Source organism: Leucoraja erinacea, chromosome 4 (genome assembly GCF_028641065.1).
Source record: "Leucoraja erinacea ecotype New England chromosome 4, Leri_hhj_1, whole genome shotgun sequence".
Taxonomy (NCBI): Eukaryota; Metazoa; Chordata; class Chondrichthyes; order Rajiformes; family Rajidae; genus Leucoraja; species Leucoraja erinaceus.
The window spans coordinates 51,488,070-51,510,108 of NC_073380.1; the positions used below are offsets into that span (position 1 = coordinate 51,488,070).

At 42.9% G+C, this 22,039-nt stretch overlaps 1 protein-coding gene across 1 annotated transcript; it reads left to right on the plus strand.

Moving 5' to 3' along the window:
- The first annotated feature begins 255 nt into the window (after nt 1-255).
- LOC129696372 (uncharacterized) lies at nt 256-21,817 on the plus strand. The gene is made up of 10 exons (XM_055634222.1): nt 256-540; nt 4,936-5,026; nt 8,562-8,627; nt 10,754-10,917; nt 12,101-12,191; nt 13,775-13,933; nt 15,292-15,411; nt 18,164-18,379; nt 20,156-20,319; nt 21,035-21,817. The coding sequence occupies exons 1-10, from the start codon at nt 457-459 to the stop codon at nt 21,269-21,271; spliced, it is 1,392 nt and encodes a 463-aa protein (XP_055490197.1). The 5' UTR covers nt 256-456; the 3' UTR covers nt 21,272-21,817.
- The last annotated feature ends 222 nt before the right edge of the window (nt 21,818-22,039 follow it).

Consider the following 22,039-nt stretch of genomic DNA (forward strand, 5'->3'; position numbering starts at 1 on the left):
GCACTTAGTATCTATCTTTTGGTACATATTTACCACCATTTGCAGTTCCTTTCTGCACACCAAACTACATGCATTAGATGCAATGTGTTATTTACACCATGGCAGCATACTACATACATCACGTGCCTTGTGTTATGGTTACAACGCCACCACAGTATATATGATGTTTATATACTGTATTATATTTAATCATGCTACCATGGTTCCATGCATTAAATGGTCTGTGTGATTTTCACCATGTTACTATGCTGCGTCGATCAGATGGGTGGCGTTATTTTTTTTTTTGTACAATGCATGGCTATTACGTGCAGCAGATTATTAAATCTTGGTGTTAAATGATCGGAAATTTATTCTCTGCAGTATTTGGGCCGTGACACATCAGGATTTACGAGTGCTCAGATACGTACAGCGTATTTGCTGCTTTATTTCCACATTCTCTTTCAGTTTCGGTTTCCGATGCAGGAGGATGCTGGATGTTGTTATGTTGCAGGCAGGACGATGAATGTTTGGGAGAACCGGCTGAAGAACGGCTTGCTGAAGGTGAGCGGGCGAGGCGTAGGGTTGGTCGATGACTGCTGTGCAAGGAGGTTGGCGAGGAATCGGATAAACTGAGGGGGCAGCGCACACAGGCTGGGCACTGGAGCGGCTCATATGCACCGGGATACTGTGAGGGCTGGACATATAGCACCGCCACACAACGTTACGGTGAATTGCTGTGCTCAAGCATCCAACATTACATTAAAGGAGTAATGCAGATTCCATTAAGTCGGGGGTTGCATTGTGGAATGCTACCGAATGTCCTTTAATAATGATTTATTATTTTAGTAAGGTGCGAGTGGTTAGAGTCATAGATATACAGTGTGGAAATAGGCCCTTCGGCTTGACTTGTCCACACCGGCCAACATGTCCCAGCCTCACTAGTCCCACCTGCCTGCGTTTGGTCCATATCCCTCCAAACCTGTCCGATCCATATACCTGTGTAATTGTTTCTTAAACGTTGGGATGTCCCTGTCTCAACTATCACCTCTGGCAGTTTGTTTCGCACTGGGAAACTCTCTGAGAGAACCCAAAGAATTTCAAAGATTCACTGCACCCACTGCATTTTTATATTCCCGCGACACTATGGTTACATGTAGATTTTACATTATTGAAACAATTCATCATTGAACATTGTTTCTGTAACATTTCAGCCGTGCCCCCCCCCCCCCCCCCCCCCACCTATCTTTAATCTTCTATTCCCTGTTATTTAGAAGCAACTCTCCCATTGCCACCCCAATGTTTGTTTTAACTTAGACTAGTTATGCCTTGGGATCTAAACAGTGATAAATCTATGTATTGCCTCTCTTAAGCTTGGTGAGTCCATGACTGCATTAGGACCTTGAATTTGGCTGATCATAATGTCATAAGATCATGTGATGAGAGTAGAATTAGGACATTCGGCCCATCAAGTCTACTCCGCCATTCAATCATGGCTGATCTATTTCTCCCTCCAAAACCCATTTTCTTGCCTTCTCCCCATAACCTCTTGACACCTGTACTAAACAAAAATATATCTATTTCTGCCTTAAATATCCACTGACTTGGCCTCTACAGCCTTCCGTGGGAAATAATTCCACAGATTCACCACCCTCTGATTAAATACATTTCTCCTCATCTCCTTCCTATAGGGTGATTTCACGAAAGGTCACTGGAGCGTAGATCCGCACCCACGTGACCGAAAATCTCAAGTGGAGGACATGCTAGACATCCGGTACATGTTAGTGGATGGGAAAACACGCACTTTCCCACCTGTTAAAAACATAGAAAACGGCCAGGTTTTGATCTGCAATTTATTGTGCCAGTCGGGGTGACTGTGAGGCACAGCTACCTAGATTTTCAGTCCAAAAAAAATATATTAAAAAAAATTTTTTTTAACTGTAAATCTAGGTAGCTGTGCCTCACGGTCACCCCGACTGGCACAGTAAATTGCAGCTCAAAAACTGGCCATTTTCTATGTTTTTAACGGGTGGGAAAGTGCGTGTTTTCCCATCCACTAACATGTACCGGATGTCTAGCATGTACTCCACTTCAGATTTTCGGTCACGTGGGTGCGGATCTACGCTCCAGTGACCTTTCGTGAAATCACCCTATAAGAACGCCCTTTAATTCTGAGGATATGACCTCCAGTCCTAGACTCCCCACTAGTGGAAACATCCTCACCACATCTACTCTATCCAAGCCTTTCACTATTCTGTACGTTTCAATAGGCCCCACCTCATTCTTCTAAACTCCAGCGAATACAGGCCCAGTGCCAACAAATGCTCATCAGATGTTAACCTACTCATTTCTGGGATCATTCTGGTAAACCTCCTCTGGACCCTTTCCAGAGCCAGCACATCCTTCCTCAGATATGGTGCACAAAATTGCTCACAATATTCCAAATGTGGCCTTATAGAGCCTCAGCATTACATCCTTGTTTTTGTATAGAAGCTCTCCTGAAATAAATACAAGCATTGAGTTTGCTTTCTTTACTACTGATTCGACTTGCAGATGACCTTTTAGGGAATCCTGCAGCAGCACTCCCAAGTTCCTTTGCACCGCAGATTTCTGAATTCTCTCCCCATTTAGAAAATAGTCTATGTCTGTAAATTAAATATAGTATGGAGAGATAGACACAAAGTGCTTCAGTATAATCCAGCACCTGCAGTTCCTTTCCACACATACATGTAGCAATGTTACAAAATTTTGAGATTTAAAAAATCAAGTCTGCAATTTATCTCATCAGATAAAGCATAACAATAAGTTTAATTTGACACCAAATTCACTTTCATATCTCAAGTATTAAAAAAGTTATGACCATTTTCATACTCGGAAATTAGCATCTTGTTCCCTATTGATTTTCAATGGACATTACAAAAAAGCTGTGATCTTGGATAGTCAACAGGCCATTTCTTAAGGAAAGATTAACATTTTTAAATAGCCTAAGTGTCCAAAGATTATTCACAAATAATTCACAATATAACATGATTTTTATATCTAATTTACATTAATTTATAGGCCAAATGGAAGGAATTTAGTGTTCAATTGCTGTAAATAAATGCCCATTTAAATCGGCTTTCTAGTGGGTTCATGTGGAACGCGCCGGTTTAGAATGTTGACATAGCGCTGGATTAGTGCCCTCAAGTGCCGAGAAAAATACTGCGGGATATAAAAAGCCCAAAATGAGCTATTCGTTATAGATAATTTGATATATAGGGTTATATATATGGCCCATTTAATGTAAAAATAAGGTACATACCTTTAATTGTTTGCTCTATAAAACCCCGGGGCTGCGAATGGTTGCGAGATGAAACAGTAATTTTAAATCTATTAGAACTATATTATCGAGGCCTATAAAACTAATAATACCTTTTGCGACCGGGTCTTGCAGCGATTTTTCGTTAATGATTTACTAGGCTGAACATGTGCGATTAGTACAGCCTAGTAAAAATCGCGTTTTAAACCCGCCCCCTCCAACCAGCGCCAAAACGCCGACCTGGCTGAGGGCAGATTCCCAATGGCGATTCAGGTAGGTTTTGTAACATACCTAATACATGCAACAGACAGAGGTGCCATAGCCATAGCAATGAAACTATATAAGTAGGTTACACAAAAAAGCTGGAGAAACTCAGCGGGTGCAGCAGCATCTATGGAGCGAAGGAAATAGGCAACGTTTTGGGCCAAAACCCTTCTTCAGACTGATCGGGGGCGGGGGTGGGCGGGGACAAGAAAGGAAAAAGGAGGAGGAGCCCGAAGGCTGGGGGATGGGAGGAGACAGCAGGGTGACTGAGGAAGGGGAGGAGACAGCAAGGACTAACAAAATTGGGAGAATTCGATGTTCATGCCCCCAGGATGCAGACTCCCCAAACGGAATATGAGGTGCTGTTCCTCCAATTTCCAGTGCTGCTCGCTGTGGCCATGGAGGAGACCCAGGACAGAGAGGTCGGAGACGGAGTGGGAGGGGGAGTTGAAGTGCTGAGCAACCGGGAGGTCAGCTTGGTTATTGCGGACCGAGCGGAGGTGTTCGGCTAAATGATCGCCCAACCTCCGCTTGGTCTCACCGATATAGATCTGCTGACATCTAGAGCAGCGGACGCAATAGATGAGGTTGGAAGAGATGCAGGTAAACCTCTGTCGCACCTGGAACGATTGCTTGGGTCCTTGAACGGAGTCGAGGGGGGGAGGTAAAGGGACAAGTGTTGCATCTCTTGTGGTTGCAAGGGAAAGTGCCTGGGGAGGGGGTGGTATGAGAGGGAAGGGAAGAATTGACAAGGGAGTTATGGAGGGAGCGGTCTTTGCGGAAGGCAGATATGGGGGGAGATGGGAAGATGTGTCGAGTGGTGGGGTCACGTTGGAGGTGGCGAAACTGACGGAGGATTATTTTTTGTATGTGACGGCTGGTGGGGTGAAAGGTGAGGACTAGGGGGACTCGGCCCTTGTTGCGAGTGGGGGGATGGGGAGAGAGAGCAGTGTTGCGGGGTATGGAAGAGACCCTGGTGCGAGCCTCATTTATGGTGGAGGAGGGGAACCCCCGTTCCCTGAATAATGAGGACATTTCAGATGTCCTGGTGTGGAACGCCTCATCCGTGGAGCAGATGCGGCGTAGACGGAGGAATTGGGAGTAGGGGATGGAGTCCTTACAGGAAGCAGGGTGGGAAGAAGTGTAGTCCAGATAGCCATGGGAGTCAGTGGGTTTATAGTGTATGTCGGTATAGTGTATGTCGGTATAGTGTAGCTGCACCCGCTGAGTTTCTCCAGCTTTTTTTTGTGTAACCTTCGATTCTCCAGCATCTGCAGTTCCTTCTTAAAAACTATATAAGTATGTACCTGTATCTAGTCTGGGTGATTAATAGGGTTTTTTTTCCGTGCAGCAAAATGCGCTGTTACAAATAATCCCATTTGTTAATTATTTTACAGCATTTATACGATCATCCAAAAGAAGTTATAAAAGAGCTTAAAAATGTGCGAGCAGTCTACAGAGACCTGTCGGTGAATTTTGACTTTTATTGTAAGTAATGACTTTCTGTTTACATAGAAGTGATAATCGATATTTAATATTTTAATTTAACTCCTCAGATGCCTCGCATCAAAGTACAAGATCTATTTTCCTGTAAGCGTATTTCTTATGAGATTAAAAAGAAAATACAACACTATATTGGGAGAAGATATTTCCCAAAGTGGGAGGGTCTAGGACCAGAGGCCACAGCCTCATATTAAAAAGACAGACCTTTTGAAAGAAGATGAGGAAGAATTTCTATAGCCAGAGGCTGGTGAATCGGTGAAATTCATTGCCTCAGATAGCCATGGAGGCCAACTCATTGGGTTTTTTAAAATCTGAGGTTGACAGATTCTTGATTAGTAAGGGCATCAAAGGTTATGGGGAGAAGGCAGTAGAATGGGCTTGAGAGGGGAAGATAGACCAGCAATGAATGAATGGTGGAGTAGACTTGATGGGCCAAATGGCCTAATTTTGCTCCGATGACATGACCTTATGGACTGGACTATATGGTGATGTGCAGTTCAATAATATTTCTCAATAGCATAGGGACATAACCAGTCAATATCAACTTACTGCCTGTGGTATTGTTCTCCCCAACATTCCAATTGTGACTACATATTATGAAGGGCTATCATGGCTGCAAGGCACTTTGAAGAATCCTAAACTAACCATATCAATGCATGTCATGTTATCGTACTTACTTCAAGAGTCAAGAGTGTTTTATTGTCATATGCCCCGAAACAGAACAATGCAATTCTTACTGATGATAGCCATAAAAGGCTGGAGTAACACAGTAACTACGCCTGCAGAAGTTCAAGACAGTGTTCGTTGACATACCCGATCTTATGACTTTGAACCAGATTGTTAAGCGCATTAAGTCTTCTGCTTGGGTATGGCGTGTACAGCCTAAAGTTGTAGGACGACTTGTTCTATTTGATCTTATTTGATTGTACACACCAGGTTGATTCCATTTGTTGAAACAGCGCTGACCCACGTGAAGGTTGCAATCTCCCAGCCCTGCATCAAGTCAATGCTGAGTCACAGAGCATTCCCATCGATCTCATTCCCGTACTATCTTCCTGTAAACCTTTTCCCTCTTACATATCTTCATAAGTTCCAGGTGCAGAATTAGGCCCTTCGGCCCATTTAGTCCACATCACCATTCAATCATGGCTGTCCACACCACCTTTATCTTTCACCACAATCACCACATCACCACAATCTATCTTTCCCTCTCAACCCCATTCTCCTGCCTTCTCCCCATAACCCCTGACACTCATACTAATCAAGAAAGTCCAATCTTCGCATCCTCGTTAATTCCTCTTTTGCCACTTAACCAAACTCAGAGGTAATATATAGCCAGCGAATAATCTATGACACATCCTTGTTATGTGGGAAGAAACTGGAGAGCCCAGAGGAAACGACTGGGAAAAACATAGCAGTTCCATGTAAACAGCAGCTGAGGTCAGGATCAAACTAGGGTCACCTGAGCTGTGACGATACAGTACAACAGAAACTTTAACCAGGCTGTCTTTTTAACTTCCAAAGAGAAAAAGTAGATCAGTTGGAAAATAAAGACATGTCAAAATAAGTTTTTTTAAGTGTTTTAAAAATAACCTGGTCATTGAGAATGTACAGTCAAGTCAAGTCAAGTTTATTCGTCACATACACATACGAGATGTGCAATGAAATGAAAAGTGGCAATGCTCACGGACTTTGTGCAAAAGACAAACAAATAAACAACCAAACAGAATCACATATTCTTTTACATATTAAACATTGTGGGCGGAAGGAAAAAGGGAAAAAAACAGCATTAAAAAAAAAAAAAAGCAGTAGAGTGGTCCAGTAAAAGTTAGTCCCTGGTGAGATAGGAGTACAGTCCGAATGACCTCTGGGAAGAAACTCCTTCTCAACCTCTCCGTTCTCACAGCATGGCAATGGAAGCCTTTGCCTGACCGTAGCAGCTGGAACAGTCCGTTGCAGGGGTGGAAGTGGTCTCCAATGATTTTATTGGCTCTGGAGTTGCACCTCCTGATGTATAGTTCCTGCAGGGGGGCGAGTGAAGTTCCCATAATGCGTTCGGCCAAACGCACTACTCTCTGCAGAGCCTTCTTGTCCTGGGCAGAGCAATTCCCAAACCAGATTGTAATATTCCTGGACAAGATGCTTTCCACAGCTGCTGAGCAGAAGCACTGGAGGAGACACTCTGAATTTCCTCAATTGCCTGAGGTGGTAAAGGCGCTGCCTTGCCTTACTCACGAGTGCTGCGATCAGTCCACCTTACCTAAAGTCCACGATCAGCTCCTTAGTTTTTTTGATGTTCAAGAGGAGGCTGTTGTCCTGACGCCAGAGTGCCAGATCAGCCACCTCCTCCCGGTAGGCCTTCTCATCGTTGTCTGAGATCAGGACCACCACCACTGGAGGTGAGAAAGTCCAGGGCCCAGGCACATAGGGCGGTGTTGAGCCCCAATTCCAGTAGCTTCTCGGCCAGTCTGGTGGGGACTATCGTGTTGAAGGCTGAACTGAAGTCTATGAACAACATCCTCACGTAGCCCCCCTTCTGGCTGTCAAGATGAGAGAGAGCGGTGTGCAAAACCTGGGAGACCGCATCGTCCGTGGATCTGTTCAGACTGTATGCGAACTGCAACGGGTCCATGTTGCGAGGGAGGAAGGCGCAGATGTGTTTCTTCACCAGCCTCTCAAAGCATTTCATGACTACCGAGGTGAGGGCCACCGGACGGTAGTCAATCAGACAGGCTGGGGAGGCATCCTTTGGTACTGGTACAATGATGGATTTTTTGAAGTTTCCTCCCATATTCCAAAGATATACAGTTTTGTAGGATACAACTAGTGTAAAGGTAGAAACATAGAATATAGGTGCAGGCTTCGAGCCAGCACCGCCATTCCATATGATCATGGCTGATCATCTAAAATCTGTACCTCGTTCCTGCTTTTTCCCCATATCGCTTGCTTCCGTTAGCCCTAAGAGCTAAATCTAACTCTTGAAAACATCTAGTGAATTCGCCTCCACTCTCTTCTGTGGCAGAGAATTCGATAGATTCACAACTCTCTGAGTGACAATGTTTTTCCTCGTCTCAGTCCTAAATGGCCTACCCCTTATTCTTAAACCGTGACCTCCTGAGGTAGTCATTGGTCGGCGCGGACCCAGTGAGCCGAATGGTCTGTTTACACGCTGTATCTCTCTGAACTCTAAACTCTAAACTCTCTCTAAATATACAATATATTTTATAATTTAATATATATATTGTATTCATTCTAATTATATATTATTATATGCCTGCCATAGTGAAAGAGGCTAAGTCAAATTGTTCCAAGGTGGAATGTAGAAACAAATTACTGCAGATGCTGGTTTACAAAACTGGACACAAAATGCTGGAGTAACTCAGCAGGTCAGGCAGCATCCATGTTCTCCAGAGATTCTGCCTGACCCGCTGTTACTCCAGCACTTTGTGCCTTTTTTTGTTATCGGGTGAAATATTCCCTCATTCAACTTAATTGAAAAATATTTTTCTTTTTTTTCCAGGTCACTCAACTGGATTTAAAAGTCAACTGGTTAATATAAATGGTACTATTCCTGTATCATGCAACGGTAAGGCAGCACAGTACAGCATACATATAAGACATAGTGACTTTAGAAATGGTGCCAAACCTGGTGATTCAAAAGATTTTCACTGTGTTTTGCACATTTAGTGTTTTAGTTTAGTTTAGAGATACAGTGTGGAAACAGGCCCTTCGGCCCACCAAGTCCACACCGACCAGCGATCCCCGCACATTAACACTATCCTATACACGAGGGACAATTTACATTTATACCCAGCCAATTAACTTACAAGCCTGTACTTCTTTTGGAGTGTGGGAGGAAACTGAAGATCTCGGAGGAAACCCTTGCAAGTCAAAGGGAGAATGTATAAACTGCGGACAGACAGCACCCGTAGTTGGGATCGAACCTGGGTCTCTGGCACTGTGCCGCCGTATGTGACATGTGACAATAAAGCAGTATTGTATTGTATCTCTTTGTGTTTTCCAGAGTAGTGAATCCATTTGGGAAATACTGCCAAGGTGGAAGTTATATCTTTGGCAGAACTTGACTGTCCTTCTTGGACAACTAATGGGGCTTCTTGTGGGTTGATTCTATCTTGTTTTAGTGTACTGTCACATGTACCGAGATACAGTGAAAAACGTTTGTTGCATGCTATCCAGTCAGCGGAAAGATAATGCATGATTATAATCGAGCCATTTACAGTGTGTAGATACATGATAAGGGAATAACATTTATTGCAAGGTAAAGCCAGCAAAGTCCGATCATGGATAGTCTGGGGGTCACCAATAAGGTAGATAGTAGTTCAGCACTACTCTCTGGTTGTGGTGGGATGATTCAGTTGCTTGATAACAGCTGGGAAGAAACTGTCACTGAATCTGGAGGTGTGCATTTTCACACTTCTATACCTTTTGCCTTTTGACAGGAGAGGGGAGAAGAGGGAGTTGCCAGGGTGCAACTTGTCCTTGATTATGCTGCTGGCCTTGCCGAGGCAGCGTAAGGTATAAATGGAGTCACAGGAAGGAAAGTTGGTCTGTGTGATGGGCTGGGCTGCGATCGCAATTTGCTGCAAGTTCTTGCGGTCTATGATGGAGCTGCGATGTATCCTGATAAAATGCTTTTTATGGTGCATCTGTTGGTGGGAGTTGTAGGGAAGTGGGGTGGAGGGCTGAAAAGACTGGTGCGAGGAACTGACTTTAAAGTAATTACAGTCTGTCTCGTTATTTATAAAACACGATAAAGTAATTGGCTTCCATTTGTGATTAGCCACAAACTTACAGTGTTAGCCACTCACCCAGAAGAAAGCTGTTCATAAAGATCTGATTGTCTTTTTGGCATGAATTTCCTCTTTCTTGGTGCTAATTTTGATCTAACACTAGAGTATTTCTGGCAACAGGAATGTCATCAATCAAATTATATTGTCAGTGGCATTGAAAAATTCTCTGAGGTGCAAAACAAAGATTGTTTGAGTTCAGTTTAATGGCACGTGCACCGAGGACAGATAGTACTGTTTTTGGCCTAGTTTAACAATTTAAGAATTGTAATAACTTGTATTTTATATTGTATAGTTGCTTCATTAGTCAGATAAATTAATAATTTTAAATAAGCAACAAAATTGAAAACAAGTACTGAATATCAGTTTAAACATTGTGCCAAATAAATAAAAGTTGATGCTCTCAGATGTACCACACGAGGTGAGTGTATCTGTACAGATATGAATTACAGAAAATAATGGGTCGATTGGGCTTATATTCACTGGAATTTAGAAGGATGAGAGGTGATCTTAAAGAAACATATAAAATTATCAAGGGATTAGACAGGCTACACGCAGGAAACTGTTTCCAATGTTGGGGGAGTCCAGAACCGGGATCGCAGTTTAAGAATAAAGGGTAGGCCATTTAGGACTGAGATGAGAAAAAACTTTTTCGCCTAGAGTTGTGAATCTGTGGAATTCTCGGCCAATTCACTGGATGATTTCAAGAGAGAGTTAGATATAGCTCTTGGGGCTAACGGAATCAAGGGATATGGGGAGAAACGTGGTACTGATTTTGGATGATCAGCCATGATCATATTGAATGGTGGTGCTGGTTTGAAAGACCAAATGGCATACACGAGCACCTATTTTCTATGTTTCTATGACTTGTTCTTTTAACAAATGCACGTATGTTTACATTCAGGCCAAATTTACAACCTTCCGATAACCATCTGGTTGCACAACACACACCCCAAGTGTCCTCCAAAATGTTTTGTGAAGGGGCTACCAGTTCATGACCGAAAGACAGGAGACTTTTTGGATGATGTTAGCAATAAGTCTTCAAGTTACTTGTGCAATTGGAAATATGTAAGCAAAAGTCCATGTTATAATGTTTGAATATGAATTATAACACAATGTTTGCATAAGGAACTGTTTGCGATAAAAGTGATGAGAAAGTTCCATGGAAATTAAACCTTTAGTTCTAGAAAATGTAATTATAAATGTTAGGGTGTATGGGGAGAAGGCAGGTGAATGGGGTTAGGAGGATGAGATAGATCAGCCATGATTGAATGACAGAGTGGACAATGGGCCGAATGGAATTAATGAAATTATTGACATGAAAACATTAGTTTACATTAGAAGAATACAAAGTATTTAAAGTATTATATTTTGGCTTTAGCAAGTTGTTCGTAAAATAACTAGCATTGTATTTGAATGTGAATCAGTACTTGTTAAACACAAGTATTGTTCTGGGTTCATGCCATGTCATAAGTTGATTAAAGAGACAATTTTTGCAAACATTGCTTGGTTTAGTTTAGTTTAGTTTATAGTCACGTGTACCGAGGTACAGTGAAAAGCCTTTTTCAGTTCTCGAAAAGACTATACATGATTATAACCGAGCCGTCCACAGTGTACAGATACAGGATAAAAGGAATAATGTTTAGTGCAAGATAAAGTCCAGTAAAGTCCGATTAGAGACAGTCCATGGGTCTCCAGTGTGGTAGATAGTAGGTCAGGACCGCTCATTTGCAAAGGTTGTGTGAATGTTATTTAAGAATTTGTTTAAAAACTATCAATGAATTAATTGGTTTCGATAGTTAAGAAAAATGGAAAAAATGCAGATGCTGAAAATTTGAAATAAATGCAGAACCTGAAGGAGACAGCATCTGTGTGAAAAGAAAGCGTCAAACTTTTCGGTTGAGAATCCTTTGTCAGAACTGGGAGAGAAAACAGAGGTAGAAGCAGAGATAGGTAGGCAGACATTCTTGGTTAGTATGGGTCTCAGGGGCTATGGGGAGAAGGCAGGAGAATGGGGTTGAGAGAGAAAGATAAATCAGCCATGATTGAATGGCAGAGTAGACTTGACGGGCCGAATGGCTTAATTCTTCTCCTATCACTTGTGAAGTTATAAAAATAACTTAACTTTAGGTTGCTGAGGGAAGGAATGGAGAGGGTAAATGGAATATCTCTGGTTGGGTAAAAAGCTATTGATTTATTTAACCTTTTTTCTTTTTACTTACTGTTCACTGAATTGTTTTGCTTTCTTCAGCCAAGATCACAGTTGTTGGGACTCGTTGAAGAAATAAAAGCATCATTTACAAACTCCTTAAATAATTCACCACAAATTGCAGATTCAGAAGGTAGAGTTTCACATTTTATAATTTTATGATGACGGATTTTGCAAAAGCATTTAAGTTCTCACTACTTAAGTAAATCTACACCAAAATCCCTTGTAATAACACTAAAGATACTTGGTACTAAAGGTACATGGATAGGAGGGGTTTAAAGGAATATGGGCCACATGCAGGCAGATGGGACTAGCTTTGATTGGGCAACTTGGTTGGCATGGGCGAGTTGGACTGAAGGACCTGTTTCCATGCTGTATGATTAAGAAACAAAACGCTGAACAAAGTGGCTGAATGGATGTAGAAACTCATCAAGACCTAATTGCAGGCAGCTTACTGGCAGGCGTGTCCATTTGATGCAGTTGTCGAAACCAGATGTTCCTTGGAATCCACGCAGTTGACATTTTGCTCTTGAGCGAGATGGTGCTCATGTTTACTGCATCCCCTCTCCCACCCAGCCTACAGATGGAAACCTAGTTGTTAATAAGTTCTGACTTTGAAGAAAGGTCCCGACCTGAAACATCACCAATTCCTTTTCTTCAGAGATGTTGCCTGACCTGCTGAGTTACTCCAGCTCTTTGTGTCTTTCTATGACTTATCATTGATGTAGTGGTAGCAAAGGACAGGGCTTCCTGACACTGTAGCTCCCAGCAGTGGTGAGGGCAGGGATTGTAGCAGTACTCAATGCAGCGCTACAATTACCACTTTCAACTCTGGGAAGGTATTAAACAAGGTGCCTTGTCTTTCCCTCCTTTTGTACTTGCTGCCTCCCGCTTTATGTTGCCTTGTGTTGCCTTGTGACAGAAGTTGGCATGTCATAAGTTATGTGGAGGAAGGAACTGCAGGTGCTGGTTTACACCGAAGATAAGACACAAAATTGTGGAATGACTCAGGCAGCATCTCTAGAAAGTTCATGTCATAGGAGCAGAATTGGGCCATTCTGCCCATCAAGTCTACGCCACCATTCATTCATGGCTGATCTACCTCTCAACCCCATTTTCCTGCCTTCTCCCCATAACCCCTGACACAAGCTGCAAAACTGTACCAGTTCAATCAGCAATTGCTTGCAATGCATTATACAAAATAATATTTTGGGCATGAAAAGACCACTCATTAATATATTTTAATCTTTCAAGTTGTACTTCAATTCCCTTAAAATGGAATTACACTTAAATCATTTTTTCACTTGGGCTTGATCGGGAAATTTAATAGAGCCAGTGAATTATTATTACTTTTTCGTACTTTAGAGATACAGTGCAGAAACGGGCCTTTTGGCCCAGCAAGACCGCACCGACCAGCAATCACCCCGAACATCAGCACTATCCTACGTACTAGGGACAATTTACAATTTTACTGAAGCCAATTAACCTACAACCTCTTAGGAGTGTGGGAGGAAACTGGAGCATGGTCAGAGGGAGATATTACAAACTCCGTACAGACAGCACCCGTAGTCAGGATCGAACCCAGGTCTCTGGGACTGTAAGGCAGTAGCAACATCTCTGTGCCACTGTGCTGCCCTAATGTATCCTCATTGGTGATCATTTATATTAAAAATATTTTTCTCTCAAATATAGCGCAAATATTATTTTATCTTTCAGAGGCCCATTGCATTGCAAAAGACACACCTTTCCATTCTGGAGAGAATGCTTCAAGCAAATCTGAGAAGATATCTTACGTTAGAGAGCTGATGGCTATGGGGATCTCATTTACACATCCCTCTACAAAAGCTTCTCCTGCTGTGGGTATGAATTCAGAAGGTACATAATAATGAGAATGGTGTACGGTCTCTCTTTAAAAAGAATATAAATATAATGAGGTTTGTAGTTTATTCTTTAGTGTGCTGACGATACAAAACCTGGAAGATAAATGTGATGGAAGGAACTGCAGATGCTGGTTTAAACTGAAGATAGACACAAAATGCTGGAGTAACTCAGTGGGACAGGCAGCATCTCTGGAGAGAAGGAATGGGTGACGTTTCTAGTCAAGACCTGAAGAAAGATCTCGACCCGAAACATCACCCATTTTAATCCCCGCCTCAACTACCTCCTCCTCGGCCAAGTTGGGCTGAGCCTAATCTTGCTCCTATTATGACTATAACTCTATTAACCCTTCTGATAAAGGGTATTTGACCTGAAACATTAACTCTTTCCCTTCCCAAGTTGCAGCCGACCTGTTCATATTTCTCACATCTTCTGTGTTTATTTTAGATTTCCAAACATTTGCAATTCTTTGGACTTTCATTGTTTATTTTTCTTCCCACTAACATTACATGGAGTATATTCTGTGCCTCGGATATCCTCTATTGCATTTTCAACATTTAGTATTCACCTATCACCCGCTGGGCTTTTCATCACCCCCAACGCTTTTCCAGCTTTCTCCTCCTTACTATAATTAGTCTGAAGAAGAGTCCCGACTCAAATCGTCACCTATCCATGTCCTTCAGGGAAATTGCCTGATCCGTTAAGTTACGGCCCGTCCCACTTTCACGACTTAATTGGCGACCTCTGCCGAGTTTGCCCTTGACTCATATTCGCAGCATGGCCGCCACGAGATCATAGGAGGTCGAAGGTCACTCTTCCTCATGCTCGTGAGTGGTCTCCGCATACTCGTGGCCTCAAGTAGGTGGCGGCGTTTTTTCCAGCCTGATAAAAAATGTCCACGAGTAAAAAAAGGTCGGCATGGAAGAAATTGAAACTTTTTACTCGTAGGTAGGTTGTAGTAGGTCGTAGTAGGTCGTGATGGTAGTCGTAGGTAGTTGTGGGTCAGTAACTGGCCCGAGAAAAAAAATCCAAACATGACATCATTTTATCATGTGACCATTTGTACTCATAGCTAGTTGTAGTTGGTCTTAGGTGTGGAAGACTGAGGTCGAGGGGGGTCGTGGGAGGTCATAGACATAGTCGTAGGAGGTCTTTTACTTCGGCGAGTCAACACGACCTTGACATTTTTTTCAACTCTAGGGTCTAGAGTCTTCTAAACTCGTGAATTAGGTCGTGCAAGTGGGAAAGGCCCTTTACTCCAGCACTTTTTTTTGTGGGTAAACCTGCATCTGCAGTTCCTTGCGTCTTCAGCAATTAGTTTCAAGTGCTCTATTCTTGTCTACTTCATTTGATAGATCATGTGGTTCAGAAGAAAATCGATTCCGTGAAACAAACTGCGGATTTCTTTGCTGATTTGCATATTGACAAGGTGATAAAGACATTAAACCTGATGACTCCCTCCATGAAAAATCAAGGTAAATAATCCGCCTGAAATGTGCCATTTAAAGTAAGTAACTGGCCTTTTACTTCCTCACTTTAGTTTAGTTTAGTTTTGAGATAGAGCACGGAAACAGGCCCTTCGGCCCACCGAGTCCACACCGTCCAGCGATCACCACACACTAACACTATCCTACACACACTAGAGACAATTTACACATACACCAAGCCAATTAACCTACATACCTGTACGTCTTTGGAGTGTGGGAGGAAACCGAAGATCTCGGAGAAAACCTCCATGGTCGCAGGGAGAACGTACAAACTCCGTACAGACAGCACCCGTAGTCAAGATCGAACCCAGGTCTCCGGTGCTGCAAGTGCTGTAAGGCAGAGACTCTGCCGTAGGGGCACCATGGTTGTCCTTGGTGGGATATTTCCACCCGGATTTCTCTGTGGTCGTGGAGTTCTCGTTGGATAGAAGAAAGTTCAGCTGCAGTGACATACGGGCTTGTAGGTTAATTGGAGTGGTATAATTGTAAATTGGTCCTAGTGTGTAGGATATTGTTTAGGTATGTTGCAAAACCTACCTGAATCGTCGTTGAGAATCTGCCCCAGCCCGTGTGCGCGATTTTGGCGCTGTTTAGAGGGGGCGGGTTTAAAACGCGATTTTTACTAGGCTGTTCCAATCGAAGATGTTCAGCCTAGTAAATCATTAACGAAAAATCGCTGAAAGACCCCGTCGCAAAAGGTATTATTAGTTTTATAGGCCTCGAATAATAGTTATAATAGTTTTAAAATCACTCTCTCAACCCGCGACCTCTCGCAGCCCCAGGGTTTTATAAAGCAAACAATTAAAGGTATGTGCCTTATTTTTACATTAAAAGGGGCTTCTTAAGACCCCTTTATACAAAGTTTACTATAGCGAGTAGTTCATTTTGGGCTCTTTATATCCCGCAGTATTTTTCTGGGCATTTGAGGGCACAAATCCAGCGCAATGTGAACGTTCTAAACCAGCGCGTTCACAGGAACCCACTAGAAAGCTGATTTAAAATGGACTTTAATTTACAGCAATTGAACACTAAATTCCTTCCATTTGGCCTATAAATTGATGTAAATGAGATTTAAAAATCATGTTTTATTGTGAATTATTTGTGAATATTATTTGGACACACAGGCTCCAGGGGGGGCTATTTAAAAATGTTAATCATTTATCAAGAAATGGATAGATGTTTAGATCTAGTAATTGAAGTTTGAAATTAGCTACAATTGGGTAACTAACTAATTATATGCTTTAATTTCAGGTCATCCAAGTAAGATTATTTTATATTTGTTTCAGAATGGTTCAATCTATGATAACTGAAAATTTCATTCAGTTCTCTTAATTTTTAAGAAGGTTATGGGCTTTTGACTGTCCATGATCACAGCTTTTTTGTTATGTCCATAGAAAATCAATAGGGAACAAGATGCTAATTTCCGAGTATGAAAATGGCAATAACTTTTTTTATTACTTGAGATATGAAAGTGAATTAGGTGTCAAATTAAACTTCTTTTTATGCTTTATCTGATGGGATAAATTGGAGACTTGATTTTTTAAATCTCAAAATTTGTAACATTGCTATATTGCTGGTGTGCAGGGACCGCTGGTCACCGCGGACTCGGTGGGCCGAAGACCCTGTTTCCGTGCTGTGTCTCTAAACTGAAACTAAAACTAAATTAAACAAAATCAAAAGAAGGTTCATTGTGCTGCTTGTTAGACTAAACATGTTAAAGTGATCACTAAATGTATAGAGCTTCTGTGTACTGCGTACTGTGGTAAAATGTCTCCGGCAGTATCCTTGTGTGAGAGAGACTTGAATGCTGAGCCCACATGATATGCAAGAGCAATGTTGGTCGTAATGCAGGAATCATGAGTTGCCAATGATCACCCGTACCCTCGCTATATGTAAGACACAAAAAGCTGGAATAACTCAGCGGGACAGGCAGCATCTCTGGAGTGTCTGAAGAAGGATCTCGACCTGAAACGTCACCCATTCCTTCTCTCCAGAGATGCTGCCTGTCCCACCGAGTTACGCCAGCTTTTTGTGTGGGTTTAAACCAGCACCTGCCGTTCCTTCTTACATTCTAGTTCTATGTTATCCTAGTTTCGCATCTCACACCTTGGGGGCAATTTATAGAAGCCAATTAACCAACAAACCCGCACGTCTTCGGAATATGGGAGGAAACCGGAGCACCCGGAGAAAACAAAGCGGTCACGTGGAGAACGCACAAACTAAGTACAGCCGACACCCGTAGTCAGGATCAAACCCAAGTCTCTGGTGCTGTAAGGCAGCAACTCTACCGCTGTGCCACTGTCCAGTATGATAATACTATGATATACAGTTTTAGATCTCCATCTACGGTCGGTCGTAAGTGATAGGAGTAGAATTAGGCCATTTGGCCCATCAAGTCTACTTCGCCATTCAATCATGACTGATCTATCTCTCCCTTCTAACCCCATTCCCCTACCTTTTCCCCGTAACCTCTGACACCCGTACTAATCAAATATCTATTTATCTCTGGCTTATAAATATCCACTGACTTAGCCACCACAGCCTTCTGTGACAAAGAATTCCACAGATTCACCTCCCACTGACTAAATACATTTCTCCTCATCTCCTTCGTAAACGAACATCCTTTAATTGTGAAGCTATGACCTCTAGTCCTAGACTCTACCACTAGTGGAAACATTGTGTATTTAATTTGTTGACAATCTATCTGATGTTACAATTTCTTCCATTGGTATTGAATCAGATTTGACTTCACTTGATGCTCAGAGGCCACGTTCACACAAGGACAAGCAGAGAGTGCAGGTGCTCAACATTCCTACTGATTTACCAGAGCACAGGATGAAAGACAAGCTGAGCATATTTTTCCAAAGCTTTCGAAATGGTGGTGGGGAAATTGCTGATCTTCAGTATCCAGGCCCGATTCCAGCATCTGCCATTATCACTTTTGTCGAAACCAAAGGTAAAATAAGGTTTGAAGTGTCACAAATTGTGGAACTCATTGCCACAGAGGACCAAGTCAGTGGATGTTTTTAAGGCAGACAGACAACTTTGGTAGCAAAAACAGGAAGGCAGATTACTATCTAAATGGCGTCAAATTGGGAAAAGGGGAAGTACAACGGGATCTGGGGGTCCTTGTACATCAGTCTATGAAAGTAAGCATGCAGGTACAGCAGGCAGTGAAGAAGGCGAATGGCATGTTGGCTTTTATAACAAGAGGAATCGAATATAGGAGCAAAGAGGTCCTTCTGCAGTTGTACACAGCCCTAGGGAGACCACATCTGGAGTATTGTGTGCAGTTTTGGTCCCCTAATTTGAGGAAGGACATTCTTGCTATTGAGGGAGTGCAGCGTAGGTTTACAAGGTTAATTCCCGGGATGGCGGGACTGTCATATGCTGAGAGAATGGAGCTCTCCCCATATCCCCTTGTACACTCTGGAGTTTAGAAGGATGAGAGGGCATCTCATTGAAACATATAATAATAATGTTTTGTTTATAGGGACAGTGCATATTAATTAACATTTGCATGTAAATATGCGAGATTGTAGCCAATCAGTAGCTAATTTCCGTCTCTAGTCCCAGGCAAAGGTAGGTGAAGTGTCTTGCCCAAGGACACAACGACAGTACACACTCCAAGCAGGATTCGAACCGGCCACCGTCAGGTTGCCAGCCGAACACTTAGCCATTGCGCCATCTGTCGTCCTTATAAGATTGTTATAAGATAAGTTATAACATATATAAGATTGTTAAGGGTTTGGACACGCTAGAGGCAGGAAATATGTTTCCGATGTTGGGGGAGTCCAGAACCAGGGGCCACAGTTTAAGAATAAGGAGTAAGCCATTTAGAACGGAGACGAGGAAACACTTTTTCTCACAGAGAGTGGTGAGTCTGTGGAATTCTCTGCCTGAGGGTGGTGGAGGCAGGTTCTCTGGATGCTTTCAAGAGAGAGCTAGAGAGGGCTCTTAAAAATAGCAGAGTCAGGGGATATGGGGAGAAGGCAGGAATGGGATACTGATCAGCCCTGATCACATTGAATGGTGATGCTGGCTCGAAGGGCCGAATGGCCTACTCCTGTACCTATTGTCTATTGAAACTGGGATTAGGTAGCAGAGATCAGTCATGATTCAATGGCAGACTAGACTCAATGGACCGAATGGCCTAATTCTACTCCTATAACTTGTGTGAACATGTGTGAAAATCATGAGAGTAATAGATCGAGTAGACGCACAGCATCTTGCCCAGAGTAAAGGAATCGAGAACCAGAGGGCATAGGTTTAAGGTGAAGGGGGAAAGATTTAATAGGAACCTTAGGGGGTAACCTTTTTACGCAAAGGGTGGCAGGTGTATGGAATGAGCTGCCGGAGGAGGTAGTTGAGGCAGGTACTATCACAATGTTTAGAAGCATTTAGACAGGTACATGGATAGGACAGGTTTAGGGGGATATGGGCCAAATGCTGGCAGGTGGGACTAATGTAGATGGGACATATTGGCCGGTGTGGGCAGGTTATGTCAATGTGCCTGTTTTCATGTGGTAAGTCTGCATGACTGAGTTCAGTTTAGATTTTGGAATGCTTTTCAAAACTGTAATGTGTACTCATCCATATTATTATCCATGTTACATTTGTATGCAGAATTAGTGTTTGCAATGTCAAACAAAATATGCAAGAAGTATTTCCATTTTTATTCAAATTGCAAAATGTTATTTCCTTTTTGATATAATGAAACATTTGTTTTCAGTTGCAGAAAGACTTGTCCAACAGGGACAACATTTATTCACTCATAATAATAAAAACTACCCAGTACATCTAAAGTTCCATGATGACAAAGATGTAGTTTCTGCCGAAAATGACATTGGTAACAACATTTCCACTGTGGATATAAAACATGACCACCAGAATTGGGTAGGTAACATTATTAAATATTTATATACTGGTACGTGCGATCTAGTATTATAGTTTCCCTCAGCTTGTTGTTTTTAGCACCAATTTACTGCCTTTTATTTTAATTTAGTTTAGTTTAGAGATACAACGCAAAAGATTCAGAGATTCACCACTCTCTGTGAAAAATGTTTTTCTCATCTCGGTCCTAAAAGATTTCCCCTTTATCTTTAAACTGTGACCCCTTGTTCTGGACTTCCTCAACATTGGGAACAATCTTCCTGCATCTAGCCTGTCCAACCACTTAAGAATTTTGTAAGTTTCTATAAGATCCCCCCTCAATCTTCTAAATTCTAGCGAGTACAAGCCGAGTCTATCCAGTCTTTCTACATACGAAAGTCCTGACATCCCTCAGAACTCAGATGTCAGAACTCAGACTAAACTCATGTGGTCACGGGGAGAACATACATACTCAGTACAGACAGCACCTGTAATCAGGATTTTACCCAGCTCTCCACTGCACCACCCTGCTGCTTTTAGATGCAAGTCTGAAAAAGGGTCTCGACCCAAAACGTCACCCATTCCTTGTCTCCAGAGATGCTGCCTGACCGCTGAGTTACTCCAGCATTTTGTGTCTACCTGCTTTTAGATGCAAAATGGAGGAGCACATTAGTATAAACCATTATGCAACAGAATTTTTATCTAAATCGCCGATATGTTTTTCCCCCCCAATTCACAGCAAGGATTGCCATCGAATGCTGCTGATTCTTCAAAGGAAAAATCAGACCTCTTTCAGCGTCTCCTGAGCACGGATGACCAGAATTTCAACGCAGAGGATGTGATGGAGGTTGTGCAGTCGGGATTAAATTATGAATCAGCTTTGCGGTACCTCTCTCACGAGTGTCCCATTTGCAGTGAACAAGTATCGTTTAGCAGGGTAAGGTATAATGTGCGGAATCTTTGTCTCCGCTGTTAAGGTCTGTCCTGTGACTGAAGTGAAGTCCACTAACCTTTACAAATCTCATGACCCGAGTAGCACATTTGTCTCATGAAGAACTGAATCAAAATATTTAGTTTCTCTCATTGTGTTTTATGACATTGACAGAAAAAAAAATACTGATAGAATTTGATAGAATTTATTTACCACACAACCAGGGTTGGTGGAAATTGGGTTGTCTGCAGTGGTACAATAATGAAGAACACACAACCACAATAAAAATGTAACACAAACATCCACCACAGCATTCATCACTGTGGTGGAAGGCACAAAATTTGGCCAGTCCTCCTCCATTTCCCCCCCGTGGACAGGACCAAAGTCCAGAGTCAGTCCAGGATCGGCTCTTCCTCACCGGAGACCGCGGCTTTAAGTTGGTGTAGGCCGCAGGCCGGCGGTCGAGATTTAAAGTCTCCGCCGCAGCCAGAAGCACCGTAGACTGCAGGGCCGGCGGTCGAAGCTCCCCTCCAGGGGTGATGGTGAGTCCATGCCGGACCCGCGGTAGAAGTTGGCCGCGGGCCGGCAGTGATGGCTTCTTCTTCCCGCCCACGAGGGATCCCGGGCTGTAGACGCCGCACCAGCTGGAACTCTGCAGACCGCGACTTCAGGCTGCCGGCTGCCCGCGGGCCAGCGAAACGGAGCGCTCCCCTCCAGCGAGCCCCAGCGAGGGCTCACCCGCTCCACGACGGGAGAGTCCACGCTGCGCCCGCCGCTGAAGCCCCGAGCGCGTCTCCGGGAAAGGCCGCGCCG

What these genes read in the sequence shown, in the direction of transcription:
- LOC129696372 (XM_055634222.1), top strand. Translation starts at nt 457, where the DNA reads ATGCAGGAGGATGCTGGATGTTGTTATGTTGCAGGCAGGACGATGAAT. An exon ending in TCCCTCCATGAAAAATCAAG is followed by an intron (nt 15,412 to 18,163) that starts GTAAATAATCCG and finishes GTATTGAATCAG; the next exon opens with ATTTGACTTCACTTGATGCT. An exon ending in CACTTTTGTCGAAACCAAAG is followed by an intron (nt 18,380 to 20,155) that starts GTAAAATAAGGT and finishes ATTTGTTTTCAG; the next exon opens with TTGCAGAAAGACTTGTCCAA.